The sequence below is a fragment of the Anser cygnoides genome, chromosome 1 (genome assembly GCF_040182565.1).
Source record: "Anser cygnoides isolate HZ-2024a breed goose chromosome 1, Taihu_goose_T2T_genome, whole genome shotgun sequence".
NCBI classification, from domain to species: Eukaryota; Metazoa; Chordata; class Aves; order Anseriformes; family Anatidae; genus Anser; species Anser cygnoides.
In genome coordinates, this window is record NC_089873.1 from 94455612 (window position 1) to 94475413 (window position 19802).

Consider the following 19802-nt stretch of genomic DNA (forward strand, 5'->3'; position numbering starts at 1 on the left):
ATTCCTTTGCATGCCTTATATATTCCAGAATTGTACTTTTACTGAAAGCTGTGTACTTAAGAAATCAGTTTTGCTGATAGTTTCATCTAATTATAGAGCTAAAACTGCAGAAAGTTTATTTAAAAAGAAGATACAGATAAGAGTTGATATATCTTAACATCTTTATTTTGTGCAACTTGCAATTTCACAGATAGCTAAAGGAATGTGACCTAGAACTTTCAACAAGGCACTTTTTTCTAATTGTTAACTTGTATGTTTCTCAAAAACAAACTGGCTTCAAATTTACAACTCAAAGTCTCTCCACTGCCAAGGGCCTTAGGTGCAGGGGTGGTTATGGAAGGAAGAGACCACTATCAAAACCAAATCAGTATACCTTTATTTATTGTCTCTCTTCTTACTTGTGCTGCTTCTGGTTGCAATAGGTGAACGTGTAAAGGCTGTTGTGGTCTTTGCTTTCAGTGTGCTCTTCAGGTACTTAAAGACAGCATGCATGCAGTAGGAAGGTGCTAAGCCATACTTTTCGGTTCCAGCAGAGACAGTAGGACAATTCACTTTCATGAGGGACCCCACAGCTTTATCCAGAGGCTTACTGTTTGATACCCATTCATGGCAGTGTTTCAGTATCCATTCTTGTATTTGTGGATCACTTCCAGTCTGATGCTGTATGTTGTGCATGGAGTCAATGAATGCCACAGAGTACACTTTATTCATGACTTCCCATTTTCTCTGCACGAGCAGGTCAGTGAACACCAAGCCACCGTAGCCATGGGCAATGAAGGCCACATTCTGGGCTGCACTCTTTGAAATGAAGTGATCCCATACATACATGGTGTGCTCCTCAGGGCTGCTGCTGCACCGCTTGGGGACCCGCTGGCAGGGCTGCATAGAAGTCAGTGATTCTCCTCTGGCAGATAAACTTAGCTTCTCCCTCTCCATCTTCATGTCAACAAGGTTGTCATTGGGATTCAGTACAATCACTCCCCCATGGCTCTGGAGGGCCATTTTGATGAATGGTATTTGAGTGCCATGGTTGAGGCCCTCCCTGATGATTGTCTTTTGCCCCCACTGTCCAGCATGAAGAACTCCACGGTCCTGAAGAAGGACAATTATGCTAGTGGAACTTGTTAGTGCTTTCTCACTCATAAAAAAGAAACTTCTTGGTTCATCCTCTGTAGCATCAGTAGGAATAAAAACTTTCTGCAGTGTGCAGACTCTTTCTAGGAGCTCATAAACATATTGGGTAATCAGATGTCCCAAGACTTGATAGCGTTCATGATTCCTCTCATGTGAATTCTTGTAATAATTGAAAACAAAGGACTCATTTGTGTCCAGATGCCTCAGTTCCCCTTTTATATTGAAGTCATACTTCAGTTGCTCTTGATACTCTGAACCCCCTACTAGTTTCTGCAATCTTAGTTCATGCTCTGTTTTTAACCACTGCAAATTAAGAGGGCTATGTCAATGTAAGGATAGACCTCCATACAACAGTTACATAAAGAAGATCTGTTGTAATTCACATTTAAAAGCAGTTGCATACCAAGCATTCATTGCTTACGGTAGTCTGTAGTAAACCAACTGCTTGTAAAACCTCTTACAGATTCCATTTGCTTAATTTCAACAGCAGTACATTGATGTTAATCTCTCTGGTTATTAGTTCATCTTTGTAAGCATTTGCCACGTGGAAATTATGGAATCAATGACAGAATAAAACGGCCACTGTGACCCAGGAACAAGGAGAAGATAAAGTCCATACAGCAGTTTTTCATGAGATTATACTATGGCCTCTGGTTTCAACTAAAGTAATTTTGCAATTCATGTGACTGATCAACAGATAAGAATTATACCAGGAAGAAGTTTGCATACAACTGAACATTCTAGCTTATCATAACCTCTTATTTTCCCAATAACTCTTCAGGTCTCTTCAATCTACTACTGACTGTCATTGCACATGTAAAATGGCGAACATGAGGTTACCTTTGGTGTGGTTAGACTCCTACAGAATTTTTTGTCTAGCAGCAGAGATTTGCTAGCATTCAATTCCCACAAATAAAAGCATTTTTAAACTGTGTTTATCATTTAACACACTGATGGAATTTTGGCAAATGGTTTATATGAAGTTACATTTGGCAAAGACATCGGTACAAGACAATATATCTTTCAGTTTTTCTTGAACTATCAGGATCACTGAGAATGCAATAAATCACATTGATTATGTTAAAACTACAACGTTTAGTATTGGTGATTACTAAGACAAAGTGATCTGAAAACCTTTGTGTAAATGGCTTGAGTTGGAGCTCAACTCCTTTACAGAATGCAAGTTTCCTTCAGTAAGCTGCTTAGCACATTGAAAATTAGCTTTTACGTTTCCAAATTAAAAAACAAAGTGCACTTCTTCACAAAACAGCATATACATTTTCCCTTTAAGTCATCTCCGTAAGGGTTAGAGATGTTAAACCATCCCTTTAGGGGTATTTCTGTCTTCTAATTAATAGAGAATAAGCTAGAAAATGCTACTATCCCCTTTGCTATATATATTTATTATAATAAAGACACTTAGGAAAGGATAAAAAGTGGATTCTATGATATATAAACTATACCATATGAATAAATAAATGTGATTTATTATATGTATATATGATATTTATATGACATATATATAGAATTCATATTTAGTAAGGACATATTAATGTTGTTTTCCCTATAAAATGAAGTGTAAGAAAAATGCATGTGGTTTAAGGAAATATGTCTGTGGGGAAGGATGAAGCACAGAGAAAACATCCTAAAACAGGTAGGAATTGGTAAATGCAGTTTCCTCACAGGCTGTCATGCTATCCAACTCTTCTCTCTGTTTCTCTCCTCCTCTGTAAGAGGCTGTAGAGCATGTTTTTCCAGTACACTACAAATACCAAGTTACTACACTCTTACTTCAAGCTACTCTTGACAGCAATGTTTTTCCAGTTCCAAAACAAACAAAAACATATGGTGCCAAAGTAAGCCCTGTGTATGTAACACTGGGCACCTACTTAAATCTCTGTTTTACAGAGTATTGTAAAAGCTTTCTGAAGATCTCAAGAAGCAAGTACACAAAAATACACTTTTACATCAAGTATAGGTATGACTTGCCTTCCTCAGATTGCATTCAAGGAGTGAACTGAAATGTTATGAAGCAATTAGTAGCATCAATAACTAGGTTATTGCTTAAGAGCATTCATTTGATGAACAGCACCTTAGAACATAACCTTAGTATTAGTCCAGAGAAAACATTTTATTCTTGTAATATCGTAAATAGAGCTAAGCCATAGGGGTTATTTATTGTTTTGTAGTTACAAAATGAATTTCTTTTTACTAAATCTACATTCTAAATCAATTTTGACTTCTGCTTGTTTCATTGTTTATATATAAATATTCAATGATGTGTGTTCTAGCAGCCTTCATAATTACTGTTTTGATTTTAAACAATACTGTTGGGTAAGAAAAAAAAAAGAACACTATCTTGCTGCTCAGACTGTAAGATGGTTCACTATTTGGTTAGTATTTGTACAGCATTTGGCATGTTATAAATGCTACTAGAGTATAAATCATAGAAGTATTACAAAGTTTGCTATTTTAAAAGTTTATTGTAGCAAAACCCAGCACTACCTACCGAGATTTCTCCTGCAAAATCTGTCATCATCATGGATAAATCTCTTTTTGACTCTGGGGTTGTAAATAATTTCTCCATAATATGAAAGGAAATCCATGTTAGTTCACCTTTCCTTACTTTTTATACATTATTCTGGGGTGTACCTATGAAATACATCAGTTTCTGACAATTAAGGCCATCTGAAGTGTTAAGTATTTCAGGTGTTTCCAGGTTACGAGTTAACATCTGTTTTACACCTGAGCATAAATTAAAGCTAAATCTCCTTGATGTGAAAGTAAACAAGTGTCAAAACTAGTTTTTTTTTTCACAGCTTCCCATTACTTGATATAAATCATTAATAACAAGAGGAAACAGCTGCTATTATTTTAAAAAATCATGTCGAAGTTACAATTCTGAAGGTACGCTAAAAAAAAAAGAAAAGGAAAAAAGTTTTTATTGTAAAGGGATTTCCAAAGACATCAGCTGAGGTTGTTACGCTGCTGGGTGCTGATCTTGGTGGTGTTCAGCTGTGCTCGGCTGCAGAATTTCTTTGGCTTTAGCAGAGGTAGGGGAGCGGTTGTGGTGGCTCCTGCAGCAGTGTGTGTGACACGGGGGGAGTGAGGATTGAAGGGCATTACGGTAACAATCCATCTTCAGGATTCTGACTAAAATGGAGATGTAAGTGTAATTAGTAAAACTAAATACAATTTAATCTTGGTTTTGTTTGGTTGGATGTTACTTAAAAAAAAAATGTAATCTTTTATAGTACTTCCACAAACGTTAGCGTTGTCTCTTCCTTCAACGTTTGTCAGCACGTGCTTCGATTGTTTTACCGAATTCAAATCTACTGATTTTACTGCGACTCATCGGTTCATCAGATAGAGGCTAATTTGTGTAACCACACAGCTGTCACTTGCCCTACGTCATTTATACTTTTTTTATTATTATTATTATTATTTTTCCCCTTAGCAATAGGCTCTAACCCAGAAAGTTAAAGCCCAGAGAGACCGCCGATACAGTCGCGAGCGAGCCCGGCCGGCTGTGAGGGAACAGCGGCGGGAAGGCGGGAGACTGAGGGGAAAGGGTGGGGGGAAGGGGAAGGGGCGGCCACTGCGGGGCGGTTCTCCCAGGTCGGGCGGGGCCATGCCCGGAAGCAGCCGGGGGAGCTGCGCAGGCGGCGCCGGGGCCTGGGTGAGCAACAACGAGAGCGGTGGGTGGTGCAGGAGCTGCCCGACGGGGTCCTCGGCACCAGCTGCCCGTCCCCCGCGGCGGGGAGGGGGCTGCGGCTGCCCGAGCCCTTGAACCGCTGCCGGGGGAGGGAGGGTCAAAGGGGAAGGGAGGTGGGCTGTCTGCGCCACAAAAGCGAAATCGCCAGGGGTTGTGAGGCTGAGGAGAGAGCGCAGTAAATGCCGTCGACCCGTTGTGGCAGCCCTTTGCGCTCGTACCGGGGGAACGGGGAATGGGGGCACGGGGAGCGGCCCCGCCGGCCCCGGGTGGGGGCTCCGCGTTCCCCCCGAGCTGTCAGCGGGTCCCCTCCTGGCCGGCCTGCTCGCCTGGCCTGACAGCAGGGCTCCGACTTGGAGAAGCCGCTGGCGAAATGGCCCTACCTAGGTTTAAGGGGTGTTACAGGCTTTTTGAGGGTCTTGGGTTTGAAGGTCTTAGGACGCCTCTTTGAGGCGTGTAGAGTATATACAAAGAGAATAAACCCCCTGGAGTGCTGGAAGTTTGAAGCTGTGTGTTTCCCCTGAGGAGGGTTTTGATCTGTTAACAGAAATGCTGGGGTTTTGTTTTTGTTGTTATCAGAGCTGTTGTAGCATTACAGATGTCCTTCTGTGATGCCTTTTCACTTTATAATCAAAGCCTGAATTATTCTCTGGCGAGGAGGTAACTAATAAGTGAATTTAAGCAGTAAGTGTATTCACTAAAGACAAATCCTAGAGAAAATGTTGTTAACTCATCTGTTCGCGCTTACAATCCAGAGCCCTCCTCAAGCATATGTCTCTCTCATATTGTGGCTGCCAATTTCTTTGTGCTGACTTCCTTAAAAAGGAATTTCTTGTTTTTGCTTAGTACCTACTACTGTGATCTTAATTCTATCTGAATAAATAAAATGCAGTTTCCTAAGCTTATTTTGTGTACTTCTTTCAGAAGAAAATCATGGATGGAAGAACATCGTCTTCAAGTCAAGTCAGTGTAAGTTGTCTTACAATTTACAGCGCGTTGCTTTCAGCCTATGGCTATCCTAGTGTGTCTTGATGTGTTTGTGTAACCAAATTCATTCACCAGTGGTCCTGCTTTCACTTCTCTGGAACGTCTTTCCTGAGAACCAGTTTAGGTAGTGGCCTTCAACGCTAATGTCTGCTGCTGAACACACTAATACATGAAAGGGTTAACATCTGACTTATATAAACACACCATAAACACACTTTTCAGGGCAACGTTAAGACCCAAGTAACATCTAAAATACTAAGAATAACGCTTAAGTAAGAGGAGGAGCTGCATAACTGCATAATACTTTGTTTTCTGCGGAGAAGTGTTCAGAGACGCTGTGCGCTAGTGTTTTCTAAAATACCTATGTTAATAGTGATTTCTAGTAATGGCAGCATTCATGCGAACAAATTGGCGGCACAGCAGCTGGTTTGATCGGGTAAGGTCTGTCTGGCGGCTTGGAAATGAAGCCTTTTCCAGTGCCTTGTTTACACATGATCTCTGACCCTTGCTCCTACTGCTCTGAACCTCCTGAAAAGTACTGCTGGTTGAGATGAGCAATCTGCTAAATGCATATGCGCATGTATATATTGATTCAGCCCCTTTCTCGTAGAGGAAAGCTGATGTAACTTGCATACGTTGCACTTGCCATAAATTCAGACCTGTGTTGGTTACCTGTTCACGTTGTGCTTGTTCCAGAAGTTATTTGTGGCCATAACTAACCAAGGTCTTAACAAGTGCAAACATTGTAAAAATAATGTACAGTGAGGTGGAAATGTTGCTGATGAACATATCTTATGCTTTTTATCCCTTTCTGTCTGTCCATCTGTCTTTTTCTGTTTTCTGAGTCTGACTTAACCTGTTCGCAATGTTGTATTATTACAGAGGTCATCTGAACCTCAGTAACATGAAATGTGTATTAAAACTTTATTCAATTATGTGCTGTCACAAAGCTTATAACCTGTTGCCTGACTGGTGGTTTCTGTGGCATTCTGAAGTAAGGAATTTGTACCTGGCCACTGATAACACAGGTTGGAGGAGGAGAAGTTTGTAAACCATTTCTCCAAATAAACAACCCCCCTAACCGTAGACATTCTTGAATATGAAAATATATTTTCCAATCCTTAAAAATTCATTGAAGAGTAAGGGAGATACTTTTATTAGAAGTTGATGCCTGTGTATCACACTTATGTCCTTTATAATTTGAGGAATCTGGTATTGTATTTGACTATCAGAAGCAGGTTGAGGTACAGTATAGAAATTCAGGCCTAAAAGTTCACTAAAAATATATATATATATTTGTTTAAAAGAAGTTATAGAGAAAAATAAGAGCGCTTTCAATTCAACTTACAGAATATCTCATTGGTGATACCATGCACTTCAGTTACGGTCTGAAAGACTACATATGGAGCTGATGAATGCAGATTCTGTTAATTAAGTTTAGCCTCATTCTTCTAGAGTCCTTATTTGTAATTTCATGTTGCAAGATAGGACATCTGGCATCCATCATACTCAATTCATAAATGCATTTTGCAGTAGCCATCATATGGAGTAGCTTCAGCTTTTTCTTGGCTGACATACTTGATTGTGTGAAAGATACCAGCACTACGTTCCATTGCTGATGCTTATGAATCTGGGCATATTTGCAGTGGTAAGGTTTTACATCTCAGGATACCTGGAGAAATGTCAAGGCTTCCATTCTTGTGTTTAGCTGAGATTATTTAATGGGTTTAATTAACTTGATAGAAAATGTAACCCTCTCCTTGTCTTGATGAACTTGTAGCAATTCAGTTTATTTTTGTTTTGAATGCCAATAAATTATTTCCTACATACTTTTTTTTTTTTGAATTGGCAAACTGTTAAGAATTAATAATTGCTTTATCTGCAGTACTTACATTTGAAATACCAGTTTCATTTTTGCAGAGGTTGGGAATGACAACAGTATTTTGAGTACTGCTGCTAAATAATCATACTAAAGCACTGATACTGTTAGCGTTCATGAAAACACATAATCCACAAAATGATTATATGAAGGTGCCTTATTAGATGCCGGAAGTTAGGGGCATGCCTGCCCAAATCTAACTTCGTCTGATTTGTTCTCTTAGTTCTCTTTTATCTCCTGGATGCAGCAATGATCAATATGATCTTTTAGAAATCCGCATACTCCATGTTCCTTTAATAACAGTGTATCTAATGCCAATCGATTTTGTAGCACCATTTTAGTTGTAGATTGTAGTTGGATATTAAGGTCTCTAAAGCCTTCTTTTGTGGCTCTCGTGCGCCTACTCACTTGTTCTGTAAGTTTATAAATCATTTCCCTATTTCGATAAGTAGCTACCTTTGCAAATAGAGATTCTAATGCCCAATTGAATTTTACTCCATCCGAGGGTTCATGCCATATATCTTCATCTGCCCCTTCTTCTAAACTTCTTTTTGCTCTACTAATTTGTAGGGTTTCCAACTTTCCCTTAAAAGGAGACTTTTTCCATATTGGACGCAGTGTGGGGAGGGAATCCTAGAGTTATTTCTTTTACTTCCCCATCTATCGGCAGGTGTGTAGTCCAAGTTCCATTACTGGCTGCCCATACAAATTGTCCTGGACTTTGTATGGTACTATAGCTACAATCCACTGCGACTTGACTAGCCTGGCTATTTCTTTCTGAATTGTACTTAATTCCTCGGCAAACACATCCTGCCCTAAGAGCTATCAATACCGGAAGTAAGTGCTCGATATCTTCATTATTACTGTCGCAAGTATATTTCTTCTCACAAGTCCACCAAGCTACCTTTGTTGACTCTTGTCTACCACTACTATCAACCCGGCTTACTGTATAAAACTGATCAGTTCCATTCTGCTTTCCCTGCCATTTAATACACCATGATGTATTCCCTCCATACTGGAATTTATGCAATAAACTTACTGTCCAAAAACTATCCCACCCTTTCATTCCTTTTGGCTCATTTTTCTCTTGACATTCCCAAACAATCTTTTCTCTAGCTCCTTCAACTACACGTAGTTCATCATAATAACACTGTCCCACATTCTTAAATCTGCCTATCGTTATGAATTGGTAGTTGTTCTTCTTTTCACATTCAGACCTCGATGTTGGGGGGCTCAGTTTCCTATAGTATTGTGTAACATTTATCCTCTCTAAAACTTTCACTTCTTTACATTGAATTGTTTCATTTCCTTTTACTTGGGGCAGTGGGAGGTTATTATACCCCACTCAAGCGGGTCCCCTGTTGCTTTTGGAATGGGCATACAAGCAGTAATTCTATCAGTTCCTTTCATTATGGCAAAATCTTTAATCAATCCTACCAGTAAATCCTCTGATGGTTGCCTGTGTGGGATCTGTACCGCTTGTGTCCATGGTACCTGGCCCTCTCTTTTTCTTCTAGATCCTTTTCGGTGGGCTACCAATATTCCTTTATCCACTTTCGGATATACCAATATTTCTCTTATCCCGTAATCTGTGCTATTTTCATGTGTTACCATGCACCGGTAGTTTCCTTTGTTGACTTTAGTAACACTAAACAGGGTTCGGGTGGTAGCTCCTCTCAGTTGTTGGCCCAATTCTATGGTTTTACTTACGTACGCCTTCCCCTTCCATCCAGCCTTCAATCCTGTATTGTCCCTGGTTGTGTCTACGTATATTTCCTGGCTCTGTCCGGAGTCATTTATTTTTCCCCAGACCACCTGTAGAGAGCTAATTGTTATTGGTTTATCGTTGTGCATTCCACATTCCAAAGTAACATTTTCTCCTTTGAATATTTCCTCTTTCTTATATTTTTCTGGTATTTCTAGGAACTCAATTACAAGGTATTTACACAAAACAATTACTGTTAGCATTACTGTTGTTAAGAACCCCAACATTGTATGGTTATACGCACCTCATCTGTAGTTTTGTATTTCCGATTGCTTGCACTGACCAAAATTCGGGAACCTTTTTCACCCGAGTATAATGAATCCAAGCATCCACCCCTTCTACCTTTACAGCTGTAAAAGTAGTCAATAATACTTGATAAGGTCCGGCCCACCGTTCTCTCAGGGGTTCTTCATTCCAGTTTTTAATGTACACTCGGTCACCTGGCTGAATGTCGTGGACAGGATTTTCCAGTGCCAACGGTCGGTTCCACACCAGAACACTTTGAAGTTGAGCTGAAGTTTTACCAAGAGACAATATATAATTATAAACATCCTGGCTCCCTGTTATATGCATATTGGGATTTGGTTCTGGGGATTCATAAGGCTTTCCATACGTAATCTCATATGGGCTTACTGACATTCCACTCCTTGGCTTTATCCTTATTCTCAGTAAAGCTATAGGCAAAGCTTGTGGCCATTGTATTTTGGCTTCCTGGCAGATTTTACCGATTTGTCCCTTTAGAGTTTGGTTCATCCTTTCTACCTGTCCACTAGATTGGAGTCTCCATGCAGTATGTAAATTCCAAGAAATTCCTAATAGCCGGCTTACGTCTTTAACCACAGATGCAACAAAGTGGGGTCCCCTATCCAAGGATATTCCTAACGGAAACCCCAAACCTCGGAATGGTTTTCCATTATATAACCATTTTACTGTCTCTTTAGCTTGATTGGTGCGACAGGGAAGGGCTTCTGGCCATCTAGAAAAGGTGTCAACCCCTACTAACAAATACCTATATCTCCCAGTCCTAGGTAACTCTACAAAATCAACTTGCCAGTAATCTCCTGGTTCTATTCCTACTCTAACTCTTCCCATCTCAGCGTGTTTTCTTGCTACTGGATTATTTTCAGACAAATCTCACACTGACATTACTGATTTTGCCGTTGTTAATATATGTGTAGAGACAATGCTACGTTTTAAAAATGTTACCATTGCCTCTGCACCCCAGTGACACTCGTTATGTCTTGTCTGAAGTATTTCTCGCATCACCAACGGGGGTTATTACTACCTGGCCCGTAGCGTTTACATACCGTCCATCAGAGTTCTTTCAGGCCTTTAGGAGATTTGCTAATTTCTCATCCTCTGGCAAATATTTTGGTTCCTTGGGAAGATTAAAACAAGTGGTGCCTACCTTGAGTAGTACCAAAGCCATTACATTCCACACTTCCCGAGCAATTTGTCGAGCTGCTCGATCTGCCAGCCAATCTGCCAGCCGATTCCCTTCTGATATTTTTGAGGTTCCTCCTTGATGAGCTTTACAGTGCATAATAGCCACTTGTTTTGGTTTTTGTACCGCATTTATCAAATTTAACACCTCCTCTTGATAGCTTATATGGGCTCCTTGTGAGGACAACAGCCCTCTTTCTTTCCATAATGCTCCGTGAACATGGACTACTCCAAAAGCATACTTTGAATCTGTCCAAATATTTACCATCTTTCCTTTACTCAGTTCCAGTGCTCGAGGTAGGGCTATCAGTTCCACTCACTGTGCTGATGTTTCAGGTGGTAAAGGTTTTGCTTCGATTACTGTCTTCAGGGTTGTTACTGCATACCCTGCATATCGTGTTCCATTCTCCACAAAACTACTACCATCAGTAAAAAGTTCCCAGTCATACCTTTCAAGGGGTACATCCTTCAAATCCTCGCGGCTGGCATGGGTATGTTCAATTATTTCCACACAATTGTGTTCCAACGGTCCTTCTTCTGGAACAGTTCCTAGAAATACTGCTGAATTTAACAGGTTAGTTGTTTTCAAGGTTACGTCATCTTGTTCAGTTAGTATTGCCTGATATTTCATCATTCGGCTGGGTGATAACCAGTGGCCCCCCTTTTGTTCTAAAACAGTTGTTACCGTATGTGGTACAAAAACTTCAATATGTTTTCCCATTCGAAGGCAAATAATTTTCTATCATCTTTATCAAGAGGTATGCAAGAGAAGGCATCCTTTAAATCTATCACAGTAAACCATTTATATATCTCTCACAGATGTTAACAATGTGTAAGGATTAGCCACTACCGGGTGAATGTCCTTTGTTATTTCATTTATTGCTCTAAGATCTCGTACCAATCTATATTCGCCATTCCGCTTCTTTACTGGAAAAATTGGAGTATTGTATTCCGATTTACATTCTTCCAAAATCTGATATTTGAGAAATTTGTCAATAATTTTCACTGTCCCCTGCCTAGCTTCTATCTTAAGTGGATATTGTTTGATTCGAACAGGTTTGGCTCCTTCCTTTAATTCCACATTTACCGGTTGTGCCAGTTTCGACTTCCCTGGTACATCTGTTTCCCGTACTGTTGGTATAACTGCATTTTCTACTTCTCTTGGAATATTAACAAAGGGTTTATCTTTGATCATTAGGATTTGTCCTACTTTGGACTCAGGTACCTTCATTATTAATTCTCCATCCTCAAAGGTTATTGTTGCATCTAATTTAGCTAATAGATCCCGTCCCAAGAGTGGAATCGGGCATTCTGGTACATACAAAAAATCATGGTTTAGTTCCTTACCCCCAAAACGCAAATCAAGGGGTTGTAAGAATGGCTGTTCCTCCTCCTTCCCTGTGGCTCCAATTATTGTAGCTGTCTTAGTTCCTAATCGTCCTTTTAAACTATTTAACACTGAATATGTTGCTCCTATTACATTTACAGACTAATTAACACAGAGAAAGAAGCTCCTGTAACCAACAACAACAAAAAAATTCAAGCCTCTCTCTTCGTTTCCTAGCTTTATTTCAACTAGTGGACCTGCTAGGGTAGATGCCCCAGGTCCCCGTCATTTCTGACTGTTTTAAGTTTATCCTGAAGCCTAAGACAAATTCTTTCTGATATCAGGGGCCGATTGCCCTAGAAAGAGGCTAGCCAATTGCCTCTGTTTGTTTTCTGAAGCCAGGTCCAAATTTTCTGTCTTTTTTTTTTTTCCATTGCGTTTCAAAGTTGGTCCAAAAATTCAAAAATTCCATAGGGGTTTCTTTTGGACCTTGTTGGAACAGATTCTCAATTCCCAGTTTAACCAGATTTTGGTATTTACATAATTTCCGGGGTGGTAAGGGTCTCAGTGGGGGGGGGGGGGGGGTTGGTCAGGGGAATGCAATGGTTGAAAGTTCCCTGAGCGGTCCCATTGGCAATCTGAACTCACATGAACTCAGGTTGTTTTAAGAGTTAGCTGCTTTTCTGTTTCCATGACAACTCTCTCTCGGACCCATCATGGTCCCTCTGCCCCAGAGGGCTCACACCCGTGATTTTGAGATCTCAGCCTCGGGTTGAGGCGGAACTATTAACATTCCTTCATCCTCTTCCCCTGCTCATTCAACTTCAAACAGCTCTGTTAAATACTACATGCCACACAACCTTTAACACCTTCAACAACCCTTTTAACACTTCCTTTATCTTCCTCCAGCCTGTACTTTTCTAATGCCAACACCAAAGGCTCGGTCAGGGGCCAACTTAATTCCATACTTTTTCCCTCCAAGATGCTGAAACAACATATCAGTATACAACATTTCATCCTATTTTCCTTCTCTCCTCAAAAACAACATTAATTGCAAGACACTGTTATAGTCGATTGACCCATAAAGTGGCCATTTAGTTTATATAGTGGCCACAATTGATTGCAATACTTAGTGGAAATCCTCTTGCTTTCCGCGCCCCCCCCCTCCCCGTTCCAACAATATCCCTCCAATGTGCCAATATACACCCAAGGAGGCTTTCTTTAAAACGTCTTTGTTTTGGATATTACCCATTTCCTTGATTTCCCATTCCCTTTTATTTATTTATATTAATTACTGTCCCTTGTTTCAATTTCCACGCAAACCTTTTTATTGCAGGTTTTTACTATGTTTTCCTAATCTTCTCAAATGTCCCAATTCTCTGGGATTAGACTCCACATACAAACTTCACTATTTCAGATTATTAATGAGCCCCGTTCCAATCATAAATCCACAGGACTTCGGAAAAACACCTGAAGCACTCAGCCTTCCGTCTTCTAGACAAACAATACCACCTTTTCCACAAAATTTACATTTCAACAAGGCCGAATTTCAAGCCGAATGCTAATTTTTCTCATGCACTTTGTTAGTAAGCCTACACAAAACAAGGAATCACTCCTGTGTATCCATCAAGATGGGGGTTTAAAAGGTATTGAGGCCTAAATAAATTCGCTCTCCCCCTTCTTACCAAATTCCCAGGGCTCAGGCCCGAACCACCAAAGAAGTGACTCTCCATTCTACCGCTTTGATAATCAGTTAGCCCCCCTCCCCTGATACTTGGGAAACCGACCAAACACCACCGCGAATATACCGAAACTTTTAAACTGTTACTTAGATAATGCTTCCACCTTCCTCCTTGTCACACTCAAAACATTTAAGAATGAAATAGGATTACAAGATGCACCGGCGGGCCCGTACATTGGGCACCACCAATCAACATTTGGATAAAACAGCACTTCTTTTCGGTCTGTCATGCGCTTTGTTCGTCTCCGGCCGCTCCCCTCGCGGAGAATACGGAACCGCGGATCAGAACTCCGCACTCGCTTCGCAGCGATGCTGCGTCTCACTCACAACACAATCACGCAATCACACAGAGAGGCCCCTTGCACTTCTCGCTCACAAAATAACATTAATTGTAAGATAGTATTGTACTGTAAGGTTCCGTTTTCTGGCCAGCTTTCTTGATCTTCTAGTTCATACTGTGGCCACCAAACATTACTGTAATCAACCAGTTTACCCTTTCGTAACTCCTGCCGGAAACACCCCTCCTTCCAGTGTGCTAGTAAACAGCCCAAAGGGGAGGATCGCGGTACCGAAGCATTACCGCCCAGAATACTTTTAAGTTTTTCCATTATCAGCTATAGCTTTTACCGAACTGAACCAGATGCTGAGCCTGCAGCAAAACCAGACCACTGATGCCGAACCTGCAGCGCTTTCGCGACTGTCTCACGGATGGCGCCTAGGCTTACCACGGGAATTCCCTAGCCCAACCATGCGTGGCTTTCGCCGCATCTGACCGGCAGGCTCCCAGACCAGATTGGTACCGATTACCAGAAAGCACCTTTTTCTTACCCTTTCAGAGGTACGTTGTGAGCAGCGGGGGTTGGTCGCGGCCGATGGCTCCCCGAGAAACTCCTCGGTGCCGGCTGGAGCGTGATCAGTTTGCGAGCCGCATCAGCAGTGCCCACGAGGTCCCATCTGGGTCGCCAAAATGTTAGCGTTCATGAAAACACATAATCCACAAAGTGATTATATAAAGGTGCTTTATTAGGCGCCGGAAGTTAGGGGCATGCCTGCCCAAATCTAACTTGGTCTGATTTGTTCTCTTAGTTCTCTTTTATCTCCTAGGCTATTACATATGCATTAGGTTTCACAACTCATCTATGCATATTCATTTCCTAGCTCCGCCTAGCCTCGCTTCGTATGCTAATTATCTTATCAGTCCTTCTGCACTTGCCTACTACTCTCTGGTGGTCGTCTGGGTGGTCGTCGGGATGAAGTACAATGTCTTCATCAGAGTTGAACTTTTTAACCTTTCTTTCTCACGCGTGCTCTCTGAGCCCTTGGTCTCAGTCCAAACCGCAAGGTTGGTTTGATCCAGTTCCCGGGGTCCAAGAAGCCCCAGTTATCTAGATGTCTTGCAAATTGAGCATTCTTTTAATCCTCCTTACTCCTCATCATGAATCGGTGCATTCTCTCATGCTACCCTTACACATATATTTTGTATCTTCCAAGCGCAGCCTCGGAACAGTACATCGCAAATGTAACATATTAAGCAATATTGTATTATTTCTCCTTCTATTACTAACAATACTATTACAAGATATAAATGCTCTTTTTTTTTTTTTTGAGAGTGAGCAAAGCTCATATGGTTCAGCTATCCTGTTTTCTCTTTATTGTTATTTAAACTGATATGTGATCATTAATCTATAGTGTAAGTAAATTAGAGGGCAGCAAGAAAACTGAGTACCAGTAGATTGGTTTTCACTTCTTGGGCATGTAGTTGAGGTTGTTGTAAAGTTAATGAAATACGAGGAGTTTTCCTGTGTTTTTTTAAGACATTTCATCTGTTAAAACTAGCTCCTCATGTGCTATGACATGATTTATGATCAAGCATCAATGAGAATGCATTGTCCAAGTCAAAGGTCAGTGGTTTACTTGCAACTTTATTTTGTCTCACGCTTACAAGAACTTTGTACCTGGCAATACGTCAGCTCATAGCACCAGCAGATAATTGAGTTTTATCATGTGTGTAACATCCTCTATTTTCAGTTTCGTATACCAAAGAAGAAACCAAACACCAAGTCAGAGGATGTCCAAGTTCAGTCCCCTTTGACAAGGCTCCCAGGCTCCCACCATTGGGACTACCCTTTAAAAGAGGTAAAGAGAAGTTCTTCAGAGCATAAAGTATGCAGGAAAGTTGCATGGGCATTTTGTTCTGGTTCGGAGGCTGGATTTTTTTTTTTTTTTTTTTTTTAGTACTGAGTGCTTCCTTCTACCTGTGTGACCAGTACTTGACCCAGATTAACTAGGAAAGTCAAGTGTGTAGGTCTGGAATGTGTCTGTAAGCATACAGCTACAGAAATTGAAGTCTGCGCTGTGTTACCAGCCTAAATCATAAAAAAGCAGAGTTGGTCCTCAGATGTGGTTGACAGAAGGTTTCCATTTTGTTAAAGCCAATATCAAGTCCTGAAGCAACCTCTTACACCATGAGTTCAAAGGCGAATTTATGTGCATGTTTTCAGATTTGGGTTACTTATCCAAACTGTTTTTATTATGCTATGGAAGTCGCTTTTACATTCAGTTTTCAGTTGGTTGTTATTTGTATCTAAGAGCTGAAACTGTAAGAGAATAGTTGAAATACAGTATGACTTCTCGTAGAATTTTAGGTCTTAATGCAGAAAGAACTAATTTCTATATTAAGACTGTACATGGCATTACCATAAATGATTGTCTTGATTATCTTGGTCAGGCATAGAAGCAAACAAGTACAAAATCTGTTTGAAATTCACTAAGTTTTTTATAAATGCCATACTTAGGAAATGTGTTTTGCTGCTCTTGACTCCTTCAACTCAGGACATTGAGAGTTCGTTGCCAGTTCTATTGCTTTCAGAACCATGTGGCTAGACAAGCCAGTTCCTCTACAGAGAAGTTGTAAAAACCTGGTGAAGGAAGTTGGGAATTCTAGTAACTTACAGGAGTGCTGGTAATGTGAGCCAGTTCTCATGGCAGGCCCCATTATGTTCTGTACTGGTAAAGTAAGCAGGGCATGCAGTTGTAGTAGGGCTTTGAAGCAGGAAGTCGTACCCTGGAGTTACAAGCAGCAGCGTCTTAGGCAGAGCCAGATAGCACCAGTATAGAATTCTTCCTGTCTTTCTCTCTGCTTCTACAAAAACAGTGATTGGATTGGCTGAATTGAAAAATCATTTCTTATTTCCTGTATACTGTCTTATCTTCCATTTCTTGTTTTTCTTACCTGTCTACATATTTCAGATTTTTCCATGCAGTAGAGGTCTTCATATGCTGTAAATGAGTCTTTTTATATTCTCTTTAAAGACAGAGAACTCATGAGATATCGTAATTAAATCATTTTTCTATACACAGGACCAAACATCTATCCAGGCTGTATTTAGCGTTAACATTTGGCTCAACATCATTAGAAAAAATGTTGTATAGCTTTCATTGATTTTGAGCATATAGGTTTCTCACATGCTCACCTCAGAGCACTGATTAGTGAGCTACATGATGTTTGGAGGCAGAAGGAGGGGAAAGCACCTTCTTGCTTCCAGCTGTTGTAAAACGGAGGTTTTTTTCCATTACAGTCAGTTTGCTAAGGAATAAGTACGATTTGGTACTCATCTTTGAGAATTCTCTAAGGCATGCAAAATATGCGTGGGCATGATTCTTTCAGGCATCCTTTCACACCACACTCAAACAGAAATGAAGATAACTTAGTCTGCTTTAATCCTGACTAGCATCATTTTCAAACCTCAGTTTGGTTTATCTTTTTATATGAAAAATATGAGGATAGAGTAGAGAGTTTTCTGGAACTGCAGAAATGAGTGTGTTTTGGGGCTTCATTGATTTAATTTGGACTTATAAATACATTCTGGTAAGGCAAGATGACCTGGGGAAGGGCAGGTCTTGCGTTTGCCACACTGTGCAAATACCAAACCTTCAGCTACTTCCTAATCAGAATTATGCATCTGTGAGTGGAATGTCACTTGGTTAAATTCACAGAGTTAAAGCAGAGGTTATCTCACTTAACTGCGACTATGTGGAACAAGCTTAATATTTCTTTTTGGGATAGTGCTCCTTTAAATAGGGAAGTAATTGAATTGTCCTGTATTAATTCTGGAGGAAAAAAGAGCAAGTTCCCAGCAAGATCAGGCAATACACAAATTCTTTATAGTAAATAAATTCATATGTTACAAAATTGCTGTATGTGTTCTTTGCATATCTGCTCTATCTGATCAGTTGATTTGTTTCAATGTCTGGCATTGTTCATTTTTCAGGTGTAATGTCCGTTATGACACTTGGGTCTGTTAGAACTTTCCAACTTTATTTGTTTTATTTCAGTGGAGATTAAGTGCCAGCAACAGAGGGACTTATGCAAAAGGAAAAAGACAAAGGGACTGTGACAGATGCAGCTCTAATGATGAAGAATCCATTGGGTAAGAAGCCATTTCAGAATTAGTTATTCTGTTTGCATTTTCTGAAATTCATAATCTTCCTTGAATACAGGCGTTGTTGGTCTCTAGTTAATTGGGTCATGTGGAGATGGTTTTCAAGGTGGTAGCCCATCTTCAGAGAATATGTTTCAGTGACTTAATGACACTGAATTATGAAGCAACAATACGTTTTTTTTGCTTCAGCACAAGGCTGCAACATCAGAATGAGAATGGAACACTAACTAGAGGAATTACGGCTTGTTGACCTGCTTACAATCTTGAAAGGTGTCCAAGAAAACTCTGAAGCTTTACAGTCATTGTAGACAAATGGAAATGAAAATTGAGAAATAGATTCACTGACAGTAGCTAGGAAGCATAGTGAGCTCATGAAAGAGTTAATTTTATTTATCTTAATGAAGCAACTATTGTTCCATAAATCATGGAAATAATTGCATGATTTTTGCCCCATTCTCTGCCCTGTTTTCTGACTGGAATATAACTTGGTCATAAATGATTTATTGTCAGGAGAGGCTGTTAGAAACAAAGATCATGAGAATGCGTAGTGACAGTAGGTGTTTTGTCACACTCGTATTTACTCTGAAACCAGGAAATAAGTCTTAAAGACAAACTCTTAGCTCCTCTCTTTTTTTTAAAGTATAATCTTAATTAATGGTAGCTAATACCAAATACTTAGGGGGGCATATTTCATCTAAAGTGTTGCCTAAGCATTGTTACTGCCACTTTTTTTAGTCAGAAGTGACTAAATGGATGTGTTAGCACAAACCCACATTTGCTCATGGTTTAATTAAAGTTCTGGATTACAAAATGTAGTAGTTTATTGCTTCTATCCCTCCTGCTGAGAGGAAGGACCATGATGGTTGAAAGTGGTCATAAAACAACACTGCTTACATTTGGATACCTCCTCAGGGCCTTGTGGATAGTGACTCTGAGGTGAGTTGTTTGTGATCTCTGGACAGGGTGTCAAGGCATGTTAGTTCCCTAGTCCCTCTCATACCATGGTGATCTCTTACATGTTCTCGTGATTGTGTCAAAACAGATTAGGACAGTTTGTTAAATACATATAGTCCAATTAGTGTTTTTGCAGAAAGCTAGGCATGATATTTATTGGTCAATTGATGTTTTTTATCCCACTTATGAAGCTTTTTTATTGTTGAGGAAGGGGATGACATTGTTCCAAGGGTAACTGTCACTGACTGGAAACAGAGCTTAGGGACATCCACTTACCTCAGCTGTATTACTCCTGTGTTCTCTAAGAGGGAAATAAAAACCAAACAAAATCCAACAACAACAAAATAGTTGTTTTGAAATTCAAGCTTCTAGTCGTGGTCTGTTAATTTTTTTTCAGGGGGAGGGTGGGAGAAATACT

The 19802-nt window shown here is 40.2% G+C and overlaps 2 protein-coding genes across 14 annotated transcripts in view; one reads left to right on the plus strand and one right to left on the minus strand.

Moving 5' to 3' along the window:
* The window catches only part of SENP7 (SUMO specific peptidase 7), a 54961-nt gene that overhangs the window by 1031 nt on the left and 34128 nt on the right, over positions 1 to 19802 (plus strand). For 4 of the 13 annotated variants that reach the window (XM_048057995.2, XM_048058001.2, XM_048058003.2 and 1 more), the window contains exons 1-4: positions 4282 to 4813; positions 5771 to 5815; positions 16017 to 16124; positions 18324 to 18418. In XM_048057995.2, the coding sequence (XP_047913952.2) occupies positions 4766 to 4813; positions 5771 to 5815; positions 16017 to 16124; positions 18324 to 18418 (296 nt within the window). In that variant the 5' untranslated portion in view covers positions 4282 to 4765. The other 9 variants (XM_048057999.2, XM_048058002.2, XM_048058004.2 and 6 more) reach the window with 7 other exon arrangements.
* LOC106038723 (putative protein ARB2BP) lies at positions 144 to 4032 on the minus strand. Its single transcript, XM_013185433.3, has 2 exons — positions 3644 to 4032; positions 144 to 1437 (listed from the first exon to the last, which is right to left on the minus strand). Exons 1-2 carry the CDS (start codon positions 3719 to 3721, stop codon positions 376 to 378), a joined length of 1140 nt encoding a protein of 379 aa, XP_013040887.3. The 5' UTR covers positions 3722 to 4032; the 3' UTR covers positions 144 to 375.